Source organism: Drosophila virilis, chromosome 2 (genome assembly GCF_030788295.1).
Source record: "Drosophila virilis strain 15010-1051.87 chromosome 2, Dvir_AGI_RSII-ME, whole genome shotgun sequence".
In the NCBI taxonomy this organism is placed as follows: domain Eukaryota; kingdom Metazoa; phylum Arthropoda; class Insecta; order Diptera; family Drosophilidae; genus Drosophila; species Drosophila virilis.
This window is the reverse complement of record NC_091544.1, coordinates 3,265,230-3,284,304: the sequence shown is the minus strand read 5'-3', so window position 1 is coordinate 3,284,304 and position 19,075 is coordinate 3,265,230. Positions and strand designations below refer to the sequence as shown.

The 19,075-nt window shown below is 41.1% G+C and overlaps 2 protein-coding genes across 4 annotated transcripts; both read right to left on the bottom strand.

The window, feature by feature from the left end:
• Positions 1-253: 253 nt before the first annotated feature.
• Sfxn1-3 (Sideroflexin-1-3) lies at positions 254-2,145 on the bottom strand. Its single transcript, XM_002058642.4, has 5 exons — positions 1,826-2,145; positions 1,293-1,410; positions 1,051-1,212; positions 862-989; positions 254-798 (listed from the first exon to the last, which is right to left on the bottom strand). The coding sequence occupies exons 1-5, from the start codon at positions 2,136-2,138 to the stop codon at positions 554-556; spliced, it is 966 nt and encodes a 321-aa protein (XP_002058678.1). The 5' UTR covers positions 2,139-2,145; the 3' UTR covers positions 254-553.
• LOC6634917 (probable sodium/potassium/calcium exchanger CG1090) lies at positions 2,138-13,601 on the bottom strand. Of its 3 annotated transcripts, none has more exons than XR_004304852.2 (8): positions 13,096-13,601; positions 10,238-10,444; positions 9,932-10,178; positions 9,583-9,872; positions 7,663-8,647; positions 7,334-7,522; positions 6,502-7,267; positions 2,138-2,218 (listed from the first exon to the last, which is right to left on the bottom strand). XR_004304852.2 is itself a non-coding variant. In XM_032438994.2 (8 exons), the coding sequence occupies exons 2-8, from the start codon at positions 13,096-13,098 to the stop codon at positions 7,257-7,259; spliced, it is 1,932 nt and encodes a 643-aa protein (XP_032294885.1). In that variant the 5' UTR covers positions 13,099-13,136; positions 13,196-13,601; the 3' UTR covers positions 6,956-7,256. The 3 variants fall into 3 exon arrangements, 2 of the variants coding, with proteins under 2 accessions (XP_032294885.1, XP_015024963.1); XM_032438994.2 differs by lacking the exon at positions 2,138-2,218 and having other exon boundaries at positions 6,956-7,267; positions 13,096-13,136; positions 13,196-13,601; XM_015169477.3 differs by lacking the exon at positions 2,138-2,218 and having other exon boundaries at positions 6,957-7,267; positions 13,096-13,347; positions 13,407-13,601.
• Between the last annotated feature and the right edge of the window lie 5,474 nt (positions 13,602-19,075).

Here is a 19,075-nt window from a genome sequence, read left to right as displayed (position 1 = left end):
GGCCTACTCGGTTGCAACCACGCAGCTAATTTTTTTTATAATAAATTCATATTTATTGCTCATTAAGAAAACACGCACTAAATTGCATTTGATTAAGTGGTATTTTTCGCAAATTAACTTCATTTTGTATGTTAAGTGACAAATAACATCGCCAACAGAAGCTGACTGCTGCAGCATGGCAGGGCTGCACAGCAACAGTTCGATTTGAACTAAATACGTTAAACATTTGAATTGCATAAGAAATATGTACACATATTTACATTAATACATTTTATTAACAATATCTCATATATATGATTGATGCTTCATTTGATATAAACATACGCTTGAGTTAATGGCTGCAATATTTAACTAATTCACATAAATGCATATGCTCTGACTAAAGGAGACCATATTTACCGTAACACAGAAATAACGACATTTTAATGCTTAAAAATATATTAAATGCATGTTGAGTTAATAAACAAGTCCTAAGCTAAAGGTATTGTCCACCACAAAACTCACAAAAATCACTAAAAATGTTTAGCTCAACTACAATTAAAATTTTGCCGACTTACAAGCCCTTGTTGTACCACACTGTGTCCAGTTCGGGACGCTTCTTCTTGATGGAATCGCGCACCTCCGTCTCCAGGGAGTCCACCTTGATGGCCGCCCGCTGGCTGAAGAACGCACAGCCCAGGGGCGTGGCAAAGAGCAGAACAAAGCCACAGAAGAGCGTCTGAATCGGCGCATTGGCACGCGGATATCTCTTGAGAAAGCCGCGCTTCTCCAGCTTCTCCATCAGCAGAGGCGTCAAGGCTGTGCAACAGAGGAGGAGCAGAAGTATTTAGATAAGATTCAAGCACTCGCAGATTAACGTACTCATTCCGGGCATGGCCATGGCAATGCGACTGACCACCACGGCGGAGATGCCCACAAAGGCGGCCTTCTTGGAGATGCCAACCTCTTGGTTCTTCTCGTCCAGCAAACTGACCCCGTTGCGCAGCTCCCTGTGTAAAAAACAAGCTGTGATAGCTCCTAACTATCGCTTAGCTTCAAATCTCTACTCACTGCATACGCATGCAAGGAATGTTGATGCAATTGGCGGCTGCGACGGCGACCAGCGGCACCAGGCGCCCAATCAAAGGATTCATATTCTTCACCGCACGGTTCAGGCTGAGCGCCGTGCCCAGTGCGCCGCTCGTGGCCAGGCAGTAGGAGGTCAACAGTTGGCTGTCAAATAGATTAGAATATGGCTCAAGTTCGGGGTCACAGCGCAATCTCTCCCTGGACCTGGATGGGGGATAACTTACGATTGACTAATTGGAGATGTGCCCGAGCGATTCGTGTAGTTGACAATCGCGTTGAATGTTTGATTGAACCATTGCCAGAAGACGACCGCCGGCGTTGTTTTGTAGAAGGTCATCATGCCTAAATAGAAAAAAAAACAACAACAACAAAAAACAACAACAAATACATTAATAGTTGTTTATTAATCAACGCGCGGAAGCGAATTGTTGAAATTGTGCACAATCTTCAGGTCAGGCGAGGGGGGGAGGTCGTTAGATGGGCTGGGGAGGGTGGTATACTCAAGGTCTGGCGAGAGGGGGGGGGTTAGATGGGTTGAGGAGGGAGTGTACTCCGGATCAGAAGAGGTGTGGGGGAGGGGGCTGATTAGCAAGGGAAGGGGGCATACTCTAGATCAGGACAGGCGGAGGGGGCCCTTGGTTGGCTTAGAGTGTGGGTATATTCCATATGAGGCGAGAAAAGGGTCACTAGATGTATAAGGCAGGGGTTATACTCCAGAAAAGGAGAGGGGGGGCTGTTTAGATGGGATCACACTTACAGCCCGTGATAAGCATATTCATCGGCATCTGGGCGGACATGCGTCCAACGATGAGCTGCTTCTCGCCCGTCTCCGGATGAAATGCCGAATCGTACAGATACTTGGCCTTCCATATATCCTCCAGGGAACTGGCCTCGGGCACCTCCTTGCCGGCCCGATACTTGATGACAATTTGACGCGCCCTCTCCAGCTCCTCATTGGAGGCGAAGACGTTCAGTGGATTCGTGACCAGAATGAAGTGCTTGACACGCCCCAAATATGTGCTCTGATCATATTTGGGTCTATCAATATCTACACGGGGTATTGCAGCCATTTTTACCAAATATATTTCTGCCTTTTTTTTTTTTATTTTTTACTGTTACTGCTGCTGTCTGGAACTATTCACGTATAATTCTGTGGGCAGATAAGAAAAAAACATTTTTAAAAATTTAAAAATACAGCTGATTTGTTTGTTAATCAGAAAAAACAACAGTTGCTGTCCCGAACGCTTATCATTGGCCGCAATGACCCAGCCCCAAACTGTGCGCGAATCGCCTGCAAACAAGTTTCACACACACACACACACATGTATAGTATGTTTAAGCATTCCCCACGGCGATTATGCATTCAAAATAATAATAATATTTACTGCATTACATAATAACGCTAGTGCTATCATAAATTTGGGCACTATTGAAAAATCCATAAGTCTTATCGGGCGTTTGCCGGGTGCACAGCTGAGTTCAGCACAAACAAAAAAAGAAAAAAAAAAAGAATTCGTTCCAGACTCGTCAACTGGAGAAAAGGTTGCGACACACACACACACACGCATGGCAAGTTTGTGTGTGTGCGAGAGTGCGCGAGCATTTGAGTGCTTTACAAGCTTTCCACGCGGGCGCCACCTACAAACACACACACACATATGTACATGCAGGCACACGCTAACGTACCGACACGCACGTCCAAGCGCCGCACTTCCTAACACTTTGGCAGTGAACTTTCGACTAAATCGAGCAGCAAGCGCTCCAAACGCTGCTGCCGCTGCCAGCCGGCAGTTGGCCTCTAAACAGCTGCAGCTCCAGAGAGCTTTTTATGCCCTTGGGCCGGGTGTCACAGCTGTGGCATGCTGTATGTGACACGAATTTAACTGGTTTAGTCTAGCGATTGGCTGGCCAACAATAATAGCATAAAATTAATAATTGAAGAATCATTTTGTCATCATCTTCCTTACACACCTTCAAGCGTTTAGCTAAAGGGCATTTACTATTCGGCATGCTAAAAAGACTATCCATTCGTTCTTCTTTCGTTCTTTTGCTTTTGTATTTACCTTCCGTTTGCCTAAACTTTTTTGTGCTACGCAGTGTTGAATGCCGACGTCGACATATATGAGAGAGACAGAGAGAGAGAGAGAGAGAGAGCTTTGCTCTCTGCGCAGTCCATTAACAGTTAGGCTTTGCACATTTCTAAAGCTTTTAAGTCAGCCTGTTGTAGCCTTACCAATATTTGAATTAATTTCAAGTTGAATTACGCGCACCCATCATGTACGTCTGCGTGTGCGTGTGTGTGTGTGTGTGTGTATTTGTGTATGTAGGAGTAGATACTTATAATTCAATTAACATTTGCAGGGCTGCCTGTGTTTATTTTTCGATTCCTGCCATGTAAATCCCTTTTCCTTTTGATCAGACTTTCTCGTTACTGAGAAATGTATTTTATTTTTTTAAATTAATGTTTAATAAATTATTATTAATTATCTACCAATTGAAAACTCTTTTCGGTTGCGTGTGTATATTCATTTATTTTTTTTTTTAAATCCATTAATAGACTAAACATAACATCAACAGTTGTGTATATTAGCAATAGTTATCATGTTTCTTTCTTCGTTAATTTCCGATTGTTATTATTTATTAAATATTTGTCATATAATAAATAAATATGCATTATGCATATTTGAAGTATCTCTTAAATGTTTGCAAACAATTATAGTCATAGTTAACACAAATGATAGATATAAATACAATTATGTGTGTATGTGTATTAGCACTGATGACATTTATTGTACATTCTTGTAGGTATATGTATGTATGTATATGTATATACGTATGTACACATATACGATATAAAGCGTGTGTGACTGTTTGTAGGTATGTGAGTGTGTGTGTGTGTGTGTGTGTGTGTGTTAGTGAACTTTTTTTTCACTTCAATATAATGATGTAAAACTTTTAATATGCATACATCATTTAGTTAGTTTAATATTTGGACAAGAAAGTATCTTGTATACGAAATATAGGTATATTTGATTTTATTTGATTTAGTTGAAGATATTTAAAATAAATTGAATAAAACATTTCATAACTGGATAACGTTTCAACTGTTTGGTAAAATTGAAATTGAACAGCTAATTGAAATAGTTAATTGAAACATTTAACGTTCTGTCAACAACATTTTTAAGGATAGTTCTTGGCTTCTATGTCATTTTGATGTAAGTATGATGTAATAGCTATGTATGTATGTAAAATGCATCAACTAGCCTTTTGCTCTATTTACTCGAAACACTCGCAACTATTAACAGTTTTTTTTTTCAGATTAACATTGCACTCAGTATATTGTATATTTATGTAAGTATGTATGTCTGTATGTATATATGTATGTATGTATTGTATTCGTACTACGTATGTATATTTGTAGCTGGCATATTTCATTGAGTGGGGAAGAACATTGTACTTGAGGAATGCCTATAGAAGTATATTATAGTATTTATTAGTATATGTATGTCATGGCAGAAGGTATGTATGTGTGTATGTATGTAACATATATTTGTATGCAAGTGGGAGTTTACAATAGGCGATTGTTCGTACATTTATTGTTTTAATTCATATATATATATATTTGTTTTTAACTTTTTAGAGTTAGTTTTAGGGAAGTTTCCGTGATGGATCAGAGGAAATCAATTACTTGGATTTCAACTGAGCGCTCTCTGTGCCATGTATATTCATAGGTATATACACTAAGCATGGCATATGGCATATATATATATTGTATGTTTCTTAGTGTCTTGTATAAATATGTTTATGTAACTACATTGTGTTTTGAGCGCGTCCATTCATACCATTTAGCAGTGCATTGCTCACTATGTAAGTTGTTTTTGTATCTTTATGCTAAATAAATATGGCGTATGTATATATATTATGTGTTCACGAGTATCTTTTGTCTTATAACTTGCTTGCAGCTAAATTATCATACTGATTCAGTTATGTTATGTTTACCATTAATACGAATTGACATTACTACCAAAGCATAAACCTAAATGTTGCACTAGCAATGCCTAAAACTTGGCCGGGAACCAAGCAATTTGTTGCAATATAAAACTTAAATCAAAGTGAAACATATTTTATAAAAATATTCAACATTATTACGGTATTCGTATATGGCTTAATACCATATTAAATGCACCACCGTTAAACAGCCTAAAAGAAACACAAATACAATTCTCATTTTTAGTCGAAACATTTTTTGGCGCGAAGTGAAAACAATTTGAAAAAAATGACAAAGTGCTAACAACTTTGCTTATCCCTTGGAAAACATTTTCGAAAACTTTAAAATTCTGTTCATTAAGGAAATTAAAGTCTTAAAGTCCCGATCCTTCGGTTCTTGTTAAGGAATTAAAGCGTGTCCACACGGAGGTATACCCCATTTCACATTAGCCTAGAAACAATTGATCAGGATTAAAAAAAAAGATTTCTTTTTATATTATTAATATCCCGAAATGTTCTCATGTTTCTTGTGCTGTTAAACGGCAGTATTTAGTTTAAAATAATATTTCTAACAAATTAAATAGGTTTAATTTAAGAAATGAGCCTAATGTATATTATTTTTTGTATTGCGTGCTTTGGTTAACTATTTTTTTTTATATTTTATTTTAATTATTTTTTTTTTGATTTGCTGTATTTACTCTTTGTATACTTTCTTGTATATGTATATATTTATAACAAAAACTAAAATAACAAATCATATAATTTATAATATTGTTAAAAACTGCACAAATGTGTATAAATATGCGTACGTAATTTGCACCAAAAATTGACTATAAATTTACACTAATCGAATTATTTAATTTGTATACATATAGAATTTATATATATAAGTATATTTACAGTAAAAAATTGACGCCATTAATTGCTATAAGTTGAAATATTTTCTTGAAATTGTTTAATACAATTGTTGCATGTGATTAATGTTGGTTTTTTTGTTTTTGTTTTTTAAATTATGGTCGTATGCTGTGAAACTCAGGACGTTCATTGTAAATATATTTAATTGTAAAAAAAATATGCTCGTTAATCGATTTAAAAATATCTACATAAATATTAATTTTCAAGTTTGTTATCTATTTTCAACTATCTTTGCATTATTTATGTATGTGTATGTGTATTATGAATGCGCTAGTCAAGTTGGCTCGACTAGGAAATACCCTGTACCAAGAACTATTGGCATAACTGTTAAGCATCGAAATATCCATCAAGCTTGAATTTCTATAACTATTTTTACGTACGATACAGAAATGTCTGCATTTGAGATCGACAGCAGACGGACAGGATAAGGTACAGGGTATACGATTAATCCATATAACAAGTTGAACAAAATTCGTTGATCTTCTTTTAATTGGCTTTGTAATACAATTCATTGATACCGCGTCTACTTACTTCGAGGTTCTCCAAGGTTTTCCCTGGCTCTCCCAGTTCACAGGTCCAGAAGCAGCAGCAGGTAACGGCGTTCAAAACATTTCAGTTAAATTAAATATTAAACATTTTAACTTAAAAATCAATGCCTAATTTACAACATATATTTATGATGATGGTGTGTGTGTGTGTGTGTGTGTGGGAGGGGGGATGTGTTTAGTTCATTTGAAATTTTGCGTTGTTCCTTTTCTGTTAGTTGGTTGTTGTTCCATAAAACCGTGACAACAAATATCATTGATTTGCTGTTTTGTTTATACTTGTACTTAATTTTATACAATTCTCCCTATCTACAGTGCTACATGCTCATAATTGTTGTTGTATATGGAGTTTGTCTACACACATCTGTGTATCTTTTTCTATTATTTAAATATATCGTAGATATATATATATATATATATATATATATTCGTTCTCGTTCATTTGGTGCATGTAAAAATCCATGTAAAATGCGCTTTGAGTAACCTTTACATTAAATATATATATATGTGTGTGTATGCATTTATGTATATATCTATATATATATATATATATATATTCATGTTCCTGTTGGTACACTTTTTGCTGCTGCGGCTAAGTACTGTATGTATAAGATATCGAATGTTGGTATGTAGTATGTATGCCTGTACTTATAAATATGTATATGGTACTCGTAATTGGTGCTGGTGATGCGAATCTAGGTGCTGTCTGCTATTTAATCTGATCAGATGGTAGTCAGTTGTTTAGTAGGTGCCTGCAAGGGGTGAAGGAAGAAAGTTGAATATTTTGAAGTAAATAACTGAGGCCAGGTGCTACTCACTGGGACACTCGGGTGGGTTCATGTAACCAAAGACGTTCATCTCGTAGAGCGCCGCCAGCGTTATGAAAAACAAATACCAGATCATCAGTATGATGCCCAAGCGCTTGTCCAGCTTCCAGCCATTCAGATGTGTCGACAATATCAAGAAGACAACGGTGGAGAAGAGCGAGAGCGTTGAATAGGCCAGACCTGCACGAAGATTACGCAACGGATTAATATAAATGGATTACGTGAGCTTGTTGGCTAAAACATTTAAGCCACATGCCAGGCATACCACAAAATTTGAACAGCAAGCAGTTAATGGTAGTAGGGCCATATCGTGTACATACCCTTGGATATAACATTGACGTGCGAGCCGGGCTTAATGATGGCCGTTTGTATGAACCATGGAAGACCTAAGCACACTAGTATATCAAAGACATTTGAGCCAATCGCGTTCGATACGGCCATGTCGCCGTAGCCCTCTTTGATAACGGCTATTGAGCTTAGGGCATCCGGCACAGAAACGCCAGCAGCTACGAACGTCAGGCCCATCACAGTGTCCGGTATGGCCAGCGTGGAGCCAATCACCGTTATCATCCAGACCATGAAGTACGAGTAGAACGATATCCAGACCATCGAGATCAGGAACGTGAATGGATACCAATTGCGATACTGCAGCTGGCGGCAATCCGGCATTGTCTTCTTGCACAAAAAGTGTATCGGATAGACAACATACCAGGACACCAGTGCTGGCATGCCGCCCTCTGTGGGTCGCAGTAACGGATCGGGGCGTGGCTCGCGTTGTTTATCCGTCGATTTATAGTACTCCACGCCAGCCGGAGCTGCCGCAACCTGAGTCTTGGGCGCTGTTGAAGCCGTTTCGCCAGTTACCACAGATTCCGGCTGATCCGCATGATAGCCCATATTCTCTTGCCCCTGTCCCTGGGTAAACTGACTCATGCCCCAATCATCGACCGGCGGCGGCTGACTGGCCCTAACACTGATGGCCGTTGGCTGCGACTGACTCTGCCCCTCCTCGCCCCAGGCGGCATTCGGATCCCAGCTAGCATTCGGATCGTTATAGCTCTGATAGTCGCCCTGTGTCGATGGCTGTGCCTGCTGCTGGGGACTCGTCTCCGATTCCTTCTGCTGTGTGCCCTGTGTGTACGAACTCTCCGGTACATTCTTGTAGGTGACCAAGGCCGATTGCTCCTCCTTGCTGGGCAGCTTGAACGGCAGATTCAAGCCCAACGCCCAGCGCTCCAGTTCCGCATTGAAATGCAGGGCAATGCAGTAAAGCACATAGCAGAGCAGCATAACCACAGATTCAGCCTGTAAAGGGAAAATAGTGCAATTGTGTATGAAATTAATGATTTGATGCAGGAACTTTGGCGAAATATTGAGGCTGAAAAGTGAAGAAAACTCATTCAATATTAACTCTTACGTTCATAGTTAAAAATTAAAAAACTGCGCTCGACTACAAAATCATCTTTAGCCCTTGGTCACGTTTAGAATTCTTAGAATTCTTTAAATCATTAAATATAGCCCAATTTTAACTCGAAAATAATTAGGCAGGAATTTACATCATGCAGATAAAGTCCTAAGTGCACAGTTTTAAAGTATTGTAGAAAACGCGCACTTGGGTTGTCTGAAATTCCACTCGCAAATGTGGAAAACGCCTGAAAAACGGTTGTATGAAACTTTTTAGTTTTTTAGTTGTTGAAATTAATTTGAGCTCCATTTCACACTGGTTTCATATATGATTTATTCAACTTTGGGAGAATGTGGAAAGTGCAATATTACTAATATTCACGGATGAGAGAAGATATTGGAATTGGGAGAAGATATTGACATAAACAATCAACTCATTATGGTATTGAGAAAATATAATATATATAAAAATCTCTAACTTCTTTAGTGTGTCTTTTAATTAGACAGGCTAAATGGACTCATCTTGATCGAGAATATATATTTTATATACCATAATCTATAGAGTCTGATGTTTCCATCTGTCTGTAACACAAACTTTCGCAAATTTGGCTTTTTAGCCATTTTGAATTCACTCAAAAACCACCTTTTTTTTTTGGCTTTAACTGTAATAAAATATTATTTGTTAAGATTTCTAGAAAAGAATTAGTCTATCAATTATATATATAAGCTTAATTGTGTGTATAAAGGCATTTAATATTCCCATACTTATGTCGTCAACAAACCCATCAACTTCCATTCGAAATGTTTTTGATGGTCTTACAAGTGTTACAACTTACGCAAGAGATGACATCATTGAAGATGATTATCAGCATGACCAATATGGACACGCAGTAGAAGAAGCAATCACGAACGAGTGGCCACCAGTTCAGCTGGCAGACAGTGCCGGAGCACAGGGCGCAGACAGAGATGACAAACATGATGTTGAAGACCGCAGAGCCAATGACGCCGCTGATGCCAATGTCGTCCTTGGCAAAGAAGACGCCAATCACCACGGTGGCCAGCTCCGGTGCTGAGCTGCCGGCGGCCATAAATGTTGCGCCCGCCACGTCCGGCGATAGCTTGAGCTCTGCAAGGAATTTGTATAAATGAAATGCCAGCGGCGATATTTGGATTCGTTCGGCTCACCCTCGCACAACCGGTCCAGACTGGCCACAAAGTACTCATCGCACACAATAGCCAGGCCGAAGAACGTATAGATGGCCACCAGAATGTGCAGGATGAGTCCACCGTGCTGACGCGCCCATTTGTTCATCAACGGCTGCGGGAACTGTTCAATGGCCGGCGGCGTACAATTATCGCGCCGTGGCCGCCAAGTGGGCACGGCGCCGTGCATGGGCGTGGCCGCGGTTGTGCCCGGCTCCGCTTCACTTGCCTGACAAAAGAAATGCGAATTAGCTGTCAAATCGAATGAAGTACAAAATTGCGGCTCACTTCGCTGGTCAAAAGATAATTGGGCGTCGAACTCTCACTCTCAGGCAAAACATCAGCATCGGCCGCTTCGGGCAGGCTGCCAACATCAAGAGGTATGTCCGGCTTGTTATCCTGGCCCCTGGCCGAGTAGATGCTTACGCAGTAGTAGATCAGGAACAACAGGCCCATGTTCCACATGCGCGCGCGGCGGGATCGATGGCGCACAATCTGCAAGGAAAGTGTTTTAGCTTTCGATTAACATTCACTTGCTCTGCAGCTGCTTGCTGTCATTGTTGTTGTTGTTTTTGTTGTTGTTGTTAATTAACAACAATTGCCGGAGGCGGCCAAAGCGCCCGCCTAAGCACACAAAGCGTGCCAAAGACAAAACTGCAAAGACTATGAGGCTTATGTGCTTCACATAAATACACGTCGCAACGCTGGCAGCCATTTTCTTAGCTAAGGTCTTAGCTATACGCACGCACACCCACACACACACACACACACACACACGCACATAAGCACTCACAGCCACTTATATACAGTATGTACTAAATGCCAGGTAAACTAGAAGTAAACATGCTGCGCTGCAGAAGGCTCGACAATCAGATGCCCAATAATTGAAGGAAGCCCTTTTACTTAAGGTTAAAGTTCAATTGACGAATATATTGAAATATGGATAAAGCGTGACAAAAGGCTGTATGAAACTTTTTAGTTTACCAGCCGAAAATTCAATTTCAAAAAATTTGTGTTGAAATTAATTTGAGCACGGTTTCACACTGTCAGAGATTTGGTTGGTGAAGTTGCGGGTTCTAGTTCAGTTGCAAATATCATTATAAGACTTCATTTGAGACATGTTTTGATACATTTGTGGTATATGTTTAGTCTAGATATGATAACATGTGGTAGATATACGCACTGAGCATACCCAATGTTATGCAAACATCTTGTGCTGGGTATTTGAAGAGGGGCTTAGACCAGCAAGTATATATATTATAATGTATGTACATAAGTTTACTGTTATGTTGCGCTCGTGGCAAGCTTATTAAAGTCTATTGCCACTGCATCTGCCTCAAGTTGGCTTTGCTACTGGCATCTGAAACTGGCAGCTGATTGACTTGAAATTGGATACATACCAGACCTGGGCCTGGGCCACAGCCCGAGTTGAAAGCAAATGGAAAACAATAATAAGTGCAACGACTGCAGTCGGTTAAATAGCCGGCTTTTGTGGCTAAAACACATTGGCCAGTTCTGGTCGTTGTCACGAGGCCTAACAATGCTAGACCTCATGGCTGTCGCAGCTAGTTTTTAACTGGCATGAAATCTAATATTACTAAACCAGCTGCGGCTTTTGCTAGTTAACGAGTCGCAAGTTCTCAATAAGTGTCCATAGCCAACAAATAGCTGGTTAGGCTTAAGCTAACCCAAATGGGCATTAGGCAGGCGCACAGTGATGCCTGGAAGATTCTCAGACTAAACTCTTGACCTTCGACTATATTAAAATAATATTAAATGTGATTTAAGGTAATTTAGCCAGGTTTCAGCTGTTAGATGCCCACCTAAAACAGACTAAGCTCGATTTGTTTACACAGGCAATTAGATAAGCACACATGCATACACACACACACACACATATGCAAATGTATATGTATATGTATGTGTGCGTGTTCACTTTCACAAACTGCGGCACATTTGTCAGCTGATAAGCAGCGAATAAACAAAGCCAAAAGCAGACGCTGTTAAGAATTGGAGCATTCCGAATGCCGTCTGCCAACTGCCAACAAATGCTGCATACTTTTCAAGGCGCCATTCAAAGCACGCACACACACACACACACATACATATAGCTATACTCGTCCGTATGACATCATGTGCTTTCCTTCAACTCTATTGACAAAATGCGCAAATCGTGACACAAACTACATAAGCGACAACAACAATAAATGTCTTTGAATAAATTTGTGTAGCATTACAGCCATTTGTTAGCTATTGACAACTGTTGTTGTTGTTGCAGTGTTGTTGTTGTTGCAGTTGTTGTTGTTGTTTGCTGTTTGCTTTTGCGGGTCTGATAACAGCGCAAATTTGACGCAAATCGGAGAAGAGCAGAGTGCCAGAGTGCGAGAGAGCATATGAAAGTTTTCACCACAAAAGACGAGCTCAAAATCAACTGCCGGGGTGAGTGTATCAAAAGGAGCAGCGACGCCAGCGTCTACGACAGCTGCGGCGTCTGCCAGGCTACCTAACAAAGCCACCACACCACGTTGAACGGGTGGCTGTAGTATAGCCAGCTCCACAGGCAAAACATATAGCCAGAGCGCGCCCGCCCTGTGGGCCACTCGGTCATGCCGCACAATATATCGATTTGTTGGACCTCCCGCCGCAGCCGCCGCCAGCTGCCCCTCAAGCTTTTACTCATACGCTGCTGCTGCTGCTGCGTGTGCGTGTGTGTTAGTTACTGTTACAGTTACATTTACAGTAAGAGCTGGCGTGGATGCTGCAGCCACATGCTATAAAAATAAATGACTCTGCTAACTAAATGTGTGTGCAGGGGGAGGGTAAGGGTAGGGTTCCTACGACGACTGGCATTGTGGTTGCTGTGGGGCGTTCGGGCTTACATCATATTTTTCTTAAAGGCTCAAAACAAAAGCCTATCTCTGTTGTAGGCTGGGCCTTGTGTTTGGGCCAGAAAAGTTGCAAAATGACAGACAATTGAAGGCTGTGGCTAAAATGCAATTGACTTGGACTTGACTACTGTAAACAATTTGTACAAGGCATTTCCCATTCAAGCACACACACACACACACACACACACACACACACACACACACACACACATGCATGCATGGCAGAGGAATTTCATAATCACATTCGGTTATAGTTACCATTTTTGCAGTAGTTTTAACGTTCAGATAAACACTTTTAACTGTAAATTGAATTTAATAATCAGCTTTTGTTAAATAGCGTTACGCGTTCTTCTGTTACTTATTCGTAGCTTGCAATGTGGGTGTTGCGGAAAACAGATACAGAAGAAAACCGTTGCATTGGAAAACGGGCGACGATATTGGCTAAGACATTGTTTTGGCCCTCACGGCGTGTCAGCAATCGCATTACTTGTACTTCATTATCATTGCCACCTTTAGAATGAACTCGATTATTTAATAATAATTCATTTGAATATATTTTGCTTGCGCACCATGCAAAAGTTCGAAGTGTGTCTGTGTGTGTGTGTGTGTGTGTGTGGGTGTGTGTGCGTGTGGCTTGGATATCACGAAGTGTATCGTGTGTGTCTGCGTGTGTGTGTGTGTGTGTATGAGTAGGTGTCTTATGCGATTCGAAACGCGCACGAGCTAGCAAAGCTTTGCTTTCGCCTGGCGAGACGGTTCAGCGCAAACTAACAGCAAAGCCCAACGTCGCAAAGTCTGCACCGAGCAGGCCGCGGCAGCTGCACTGTGAGAAATAAGTGCATCTTTCAAGAACATTTCAAATTCTTGCTGACAGCACAAAAAGATAAAATATACTGAAGAAAATTAGCTTTGAGTTGCATTTTTTAAAATTATACAAGTTTTCTTGACTGTGCTCAATTCCAAACTAAATGCAAAGTTTTCGCAGATATGCACCTGTTTTTCTTCTCAGTGTACCAAAAAGTCCAAAGCATTGGGGCCAAACTCACCACAGCCGAGAGGCGAGAGGAGACACGACTCACGAGTGCCAGCACAGGAAATGTGAAAGTGCGAGACTGTGCGTGCGCGGTCTGGCCGCTGCAGCGCCATCTATGGGCAGCTTACGGTGTCTTTAGCTTAAAAGCTGAATGAAATTGATTAGAGCTCGCACGGTTATGAACAATAGAGATTCCGGAGCTCAGTTGAGGACTTGGCTGAATAATGACATTAGAGACAAACAATGGGCCGCGAGGCATTTATATTTGTTTGATTATTATTTATATGCGCCCTCCCCCGGCCGCAACGTCAAGTGTTGGCCGTGTTGGCTGTGCAAACAACAAACAAATCGTTTGGGTTCGATGTCTCAGTTGTCGTTTGAAGTGCCGGCAAAGGACATCAATTGTCAGGATTTTGCCACATTATCCTTTACATTGCGGCCGACCCAACGGCCGGCACCTCAGATGTGCAACGTGACATTGCTACATGCGGCACGCTCAGATCTCGCCGCCTAGAGGCCTTGCAAAAACAATACAGGACACTTGGCGTGTATAAAAAATCGCCAGCACAATGACGAATTTACCTGTTGACACCTTCCAAAATAGACAATTCTGCCAATTAATAATGGCAGCCGTTGCCTTCAGCTGCGCTCTGCCATTCAATTGTAACAGGTTCCCGTTTATGTCTCAATCTCAATCCCACAAAAAACTGGTAGCCAGCCGAGTGGATGGTGCAAAAGTTGATAAAATTCCGGGAATTTCGGGTACTGCGGCAGCACCTCTTTGAGTTGACACTCCAGTAAAGTGGAATTATGACTTTGATTCACGAATCAGAAGTGTAAATGACGGAATTAGCTGTCTATTGTTTATTGACAGCGATTTTGAATTCATTGTAGTGGGCCATGGGAAAACTGAAGATGTCGCGATTGGTATTACAAATGGGTAGTATTAATAAGTAAGTGTGAGATACCCTAAACCCTTCTGTCAACAATTTAAGTAGGCGTCCTACGGCATGACTTAATATACCCTTCTTACCCATGTCGAAATATAGTATAGTTAAGGGTACCATTTATACATAAATTTTGATCAAAAATAATATTTCCAGATTTCCAGATAGATGCCAGCTTGATTTCGAGGCCAAACCATGAGCAAAAAGCCAAAGTTTATGGAAATCAGATGAGATTTGACCGAGGCTTATATGTAGGTGGAAAATTTTGACCCATGTCTATATAGGATAATAGCGGGTATACCCGGCCATGCCCTTGGCACGATCAAATGATTTTCTACATATATTCTTGGAAATGAAAAGAAACGTCACCCACCAAATCTTTTAGCCCCATTTCATATAGGAGTTTTTCCCGTAACCCCGTCTTAACACATAAGGTAACTAAGTGCAAATTTCAGTTTCCCAGCTCTTCAGTCAGTCAGTCAGTCAGCACACACAGTTTTGTATATAGAGATATAATATCTACCATATAACATATATAATTATATATAAATATCTGCATAAATAGTACCAAGCGGGGGTAAAGTTCGATCGACTTGGCTACTTTCAACATCTATTCAAGCTATTCGACTTATAACGATAATTTGTATATTAAAAAAAAAATAATCTCTTTAAAAAGAACACATAAAAAGCAACAAAGGCTCAGAAGGAGCATCTTTTAAGTATACAAAAAAATGTTCACAGAGATTTCCCAACTCATAAATGCACTTAAGTATAACGTCTACCTCCTGTTAACCATTGCCTTAACTTATTCCAGCAAACCAACTGAACTATTTAAGGGCGCACGTACCCAACCATGGCGACATTGATCCTTGTCAATGAATCCAGCACAGCTCTGTAGGTGGCATCGCACATGCTTCACGCACGCCACTTTGTTAATGGGCCACCGAATTTCGAATTAGTTTATAAACTAAATACAAATATTGTAACTAAAATGCGTTGGCTAATCAATTTCATACGCTCAATTTGAGCGGCGACCGAGCGTCTGGGCCAGGACGAGAGCCAGCCAGCCACCTTGGCGACCGCATTTAAGGACATGTCGCATTTACGATTGTCAGAGCCACAGCAGACCGAGAAAACAAAACAAAAGAGACAGCAGCTCGACTTTGCTCTTGACGCAACTGCCCAAAATTGGCTCGCTCATCATTATTTATATGCCACTTTCTATTGAATTGAATAGATGGCTGAACAAAACGCTCAAAAAGGGAAGGAGGTGTCAAGGCAAAGGTGTCGGGACAGCCCCGCTACAGATGCGGTTGCCTGCCGCAATTCAAGCCAAAGATGTGGCACAGTTTTCCCCGTCTTCTAACTATTGTCTCATTGTCTACAGTTTCGCTGGGTCGAGTGGCGAGTGGCTCGGTCTTGGCCGTGGTTTATAGCGGCAAGGTAATCCTTTGTCTATGGCGACTCAATAAAGAACTTATTGTGGACAAATTTCGACATTTTTCAAGCGCTGTTTTCGGTTTGTCTCTCTGTGTGTGTGTGTGTGTGTGTGTATAGTTCCTTTTCTAGCTTCAAGGGACATGCTTGACTTTTAACAGGAATCAATTTATTTTATGCGAAATAATCGTGTTGATGGCTGCGTGCTCGCCCCTTTTTTTTCAGCCGCTTGACGGGCCTCTGGCTTTTGGGTTTTTCACGCACCAACCCCAGAGGGCCAACCCTCCCAAAAAGTCCATTGCCGCAACGAGGGCTGTGACTGGGTTTGGCCTGGTGGAGCGCCCATGTGAAGAAGGGTGGAATTAATTTTAATTTATGATGTCAATTTATAGTAGTTTTTGCGGTTTCACAACATTTTACATAAGAGCACAGACTCTCCTGTGATCGAAAGTCTCTTCTGCTTCGCATCCATATGCACATTATCCGTACGATATATAAAATCAAGTTTTTACTGAAGCACCATCGTATGCTGCTCATCAATCAAACAATTGGCATGCACTCATTATGTAGCCAACATATTCTTTCCTTTTTTATCAAAAAAAAAAATGTATTTTTTTTGTGCATTTTTGTTATAGAAAATTGCACGAGCGGAAAATATGGCCGATCAATCAAATCTAGCGCAATTTTCCCCCGCAATGTTTGGCAAATGCAACAAACGCCAGGTTGAGGCCGAGTTAGACCCTATGTCAGACACCTACTACAACTGCATTTTTAGGGCACTTTAGGGCACAAAAACATACAGTTCATCATTCATGCAAGTTGGCAATTCATGCATTCATGCATCCATTCATTCATTCATCACACACAGACACTTGACAGCTGACCAGGAGCCTGGGCTGTTAGGTAAACATGAATTTATCGGTTATTATTAGCACCTTTCCATCATAATTGCACCATAGGAGTCACAGTGCCCGGCTCAATTGCGATCTTCTGCCGTTGCCTTTCACCTCAGCCCTTGCCAACTTAGCCATTCAATGGCCAACAAAGTCCGGCATTGATAAGTGTGAAAAGGCTTTTGCCAGCAGCATCGAGAATCCTCGGCAGCATTGTGAACATTCTGCAGAATTCCGACCAGTCATTGTTTCGCTTTCGTACATTTCAATTTGCATTTGACTTGACCGCCGCCGAGCCACTTATGTTTGTGCCGCATTTCTCGACAGGAAGCCAAGGAAGACCGAAGACAGGCGGATCAAGGCACGGCCCGGTCAATGGGTAGGCTTTTGGCCCTAGGGAGCGTGCCGCTACCGACAATTGTTACAGATTTTCACGTATTATTTGCGCACGCTTGCACAAATCTGACGAATCCTAAGACGATTTCATCTTGTAAATCTGTCATAAGCCTTAAAGCGTGTCACATGGCAAATTTAAGAAAATTTCGTTCGTTCAAGCAAACCCAAAACGAAACAAATTTCAAGATTTTAGCTCGGCAATAACATTTTAAAGAAATTTTGCCAATTAAATTAAACGTAAAATAACTCAAGGAATATGAAATTTATTAACCCAAGCCAAAAGAAAAACAATTTCTAGATTTTAGATAGAGATCGGAGATACCCTCTTAAAGAACTTTTACCAATGAAATTAAAACTGAAATAACTCAAGGAATATAAGTTATATTTGCCCAAAGTATACAATGATAAGCCCAAAAGGAAACATATTTTAGCTCGGCAATAACATTTTGAAAAGCTTTTGTCAATTAATTTAAGAGTGAAATATTTTAAAGAATATGTACAATGAATGTTGACTTATAGGAAATTTTAGACCAAAGGTAGGAATACTAAATCTATTTATTTTTATATACAATACTTTTTTCACAGTTCTGCCAGATCGTTTCAATAACTTATTTCTATATTTGTTCACAATATTATCATTGAATGGCCCGCTTGATTTGCATGCAAGTCCCAAAGTGAAATCGAACTAATCCTGGGCAGGTAAATCAAATCTAGTCGGTAGCCAAGTCGGCAGGGTATGCTACTGTGACATTGTGTGAAGGCAAATGTCCATTAATAATAGAACGATTACCCGCCGAGGTCAACACTTTACACACACACACACACATAACATAGATACTCTTGCCCGTATAGGTATTCAAATTGAAAAACACCGCAGGACATGCACACAAAGGACACTGGCCAGCGGTAGTCGGAGCCCGTTTGAATGAACTGCATTACAAGCGGATTATTGGATTTGAGGTTAAGTGCATTTTCAGCGATTGCAACTGTAACGAAATTGAAATTTTACTCGACAATTTTCACAACTGTTTTGACTTTGGAAATGTTTTTGCCCTAAGCTGGGCGACGACAAAAAACGCGCACAAAACGCGCGCGCGGTAGGCGGGGCGAACACAAACGCCATTGCTTGCAGGCCAGCTGCTCACACGCACGCACACACACACACACTCACACGCACACATACGCCTGGAGAGAGCGCGCATGTGTGCGAGCGAGAGAGTGCGCACACAGCTGCCTGCTGCCTGTGGCATGCCCCAAAGGGAGCGAGGAGCGAGAAGCGTGCGCCAAGGATATCGAAAACTAACCAGCATTGATCATACTTCAAGTGGATGCGACTTAAACGCGCGTGTTGGCTGTCGCCTGCCATTGTGCACGAGGAATCCTCGCTGCCCGGGTCCGGGGCTGGGGTTGGTTGCTCTTTGTTTGCCCTTTAATGGACCAACGGCCGCCGCGGTTTTTGTGGCGTTGTGTCACGGGATAAATATTAATCGATATCTGTGTGTGTGTGTGTGTGTGTGTGTGTGTGTGCCTGT

Bases quoted from the DNA above. Each gene is read 5' to 3' on its own strand.
- Sfxn1-3 (XM_002058642.4), bottom strand. From the start codon at position 2,138: ATGGCTGCAATACCCCGTGTAGATATTGATAGACCCAAATATGATCAG. The intron at 990-1,050 runs GTGAGTAGAGAT...TTTTTTACACAG, and splicing joins ATTCCTTGCATGCGTATGCA to GGAGCTGCGCAACGGGGTCA. The intron at 799-861 runs GTACGTTAATCT...TCTGTTGCACAG, and splicing joins CATGGCCATGCCCGGAATGA to CCTTGACGCCTCTGCTGATG.
- LOC6634917 (XM_032438994.2), bottom strand. The intron at 8,648-9,582 runs GTAAGTTGTAAC...TTCCCTTTACAG, and splicing joins TCAATGATGTCATCTCTTGC to GCTGAATCTGTGGTTATGCT. The intron at 7,523-7,662 runs GTATGTACACGA...ATCTTCGTGCAG, and splicing joins CGTCAATGTTATATCCAAGG to GTCTGGCCTATTCAACGCTC.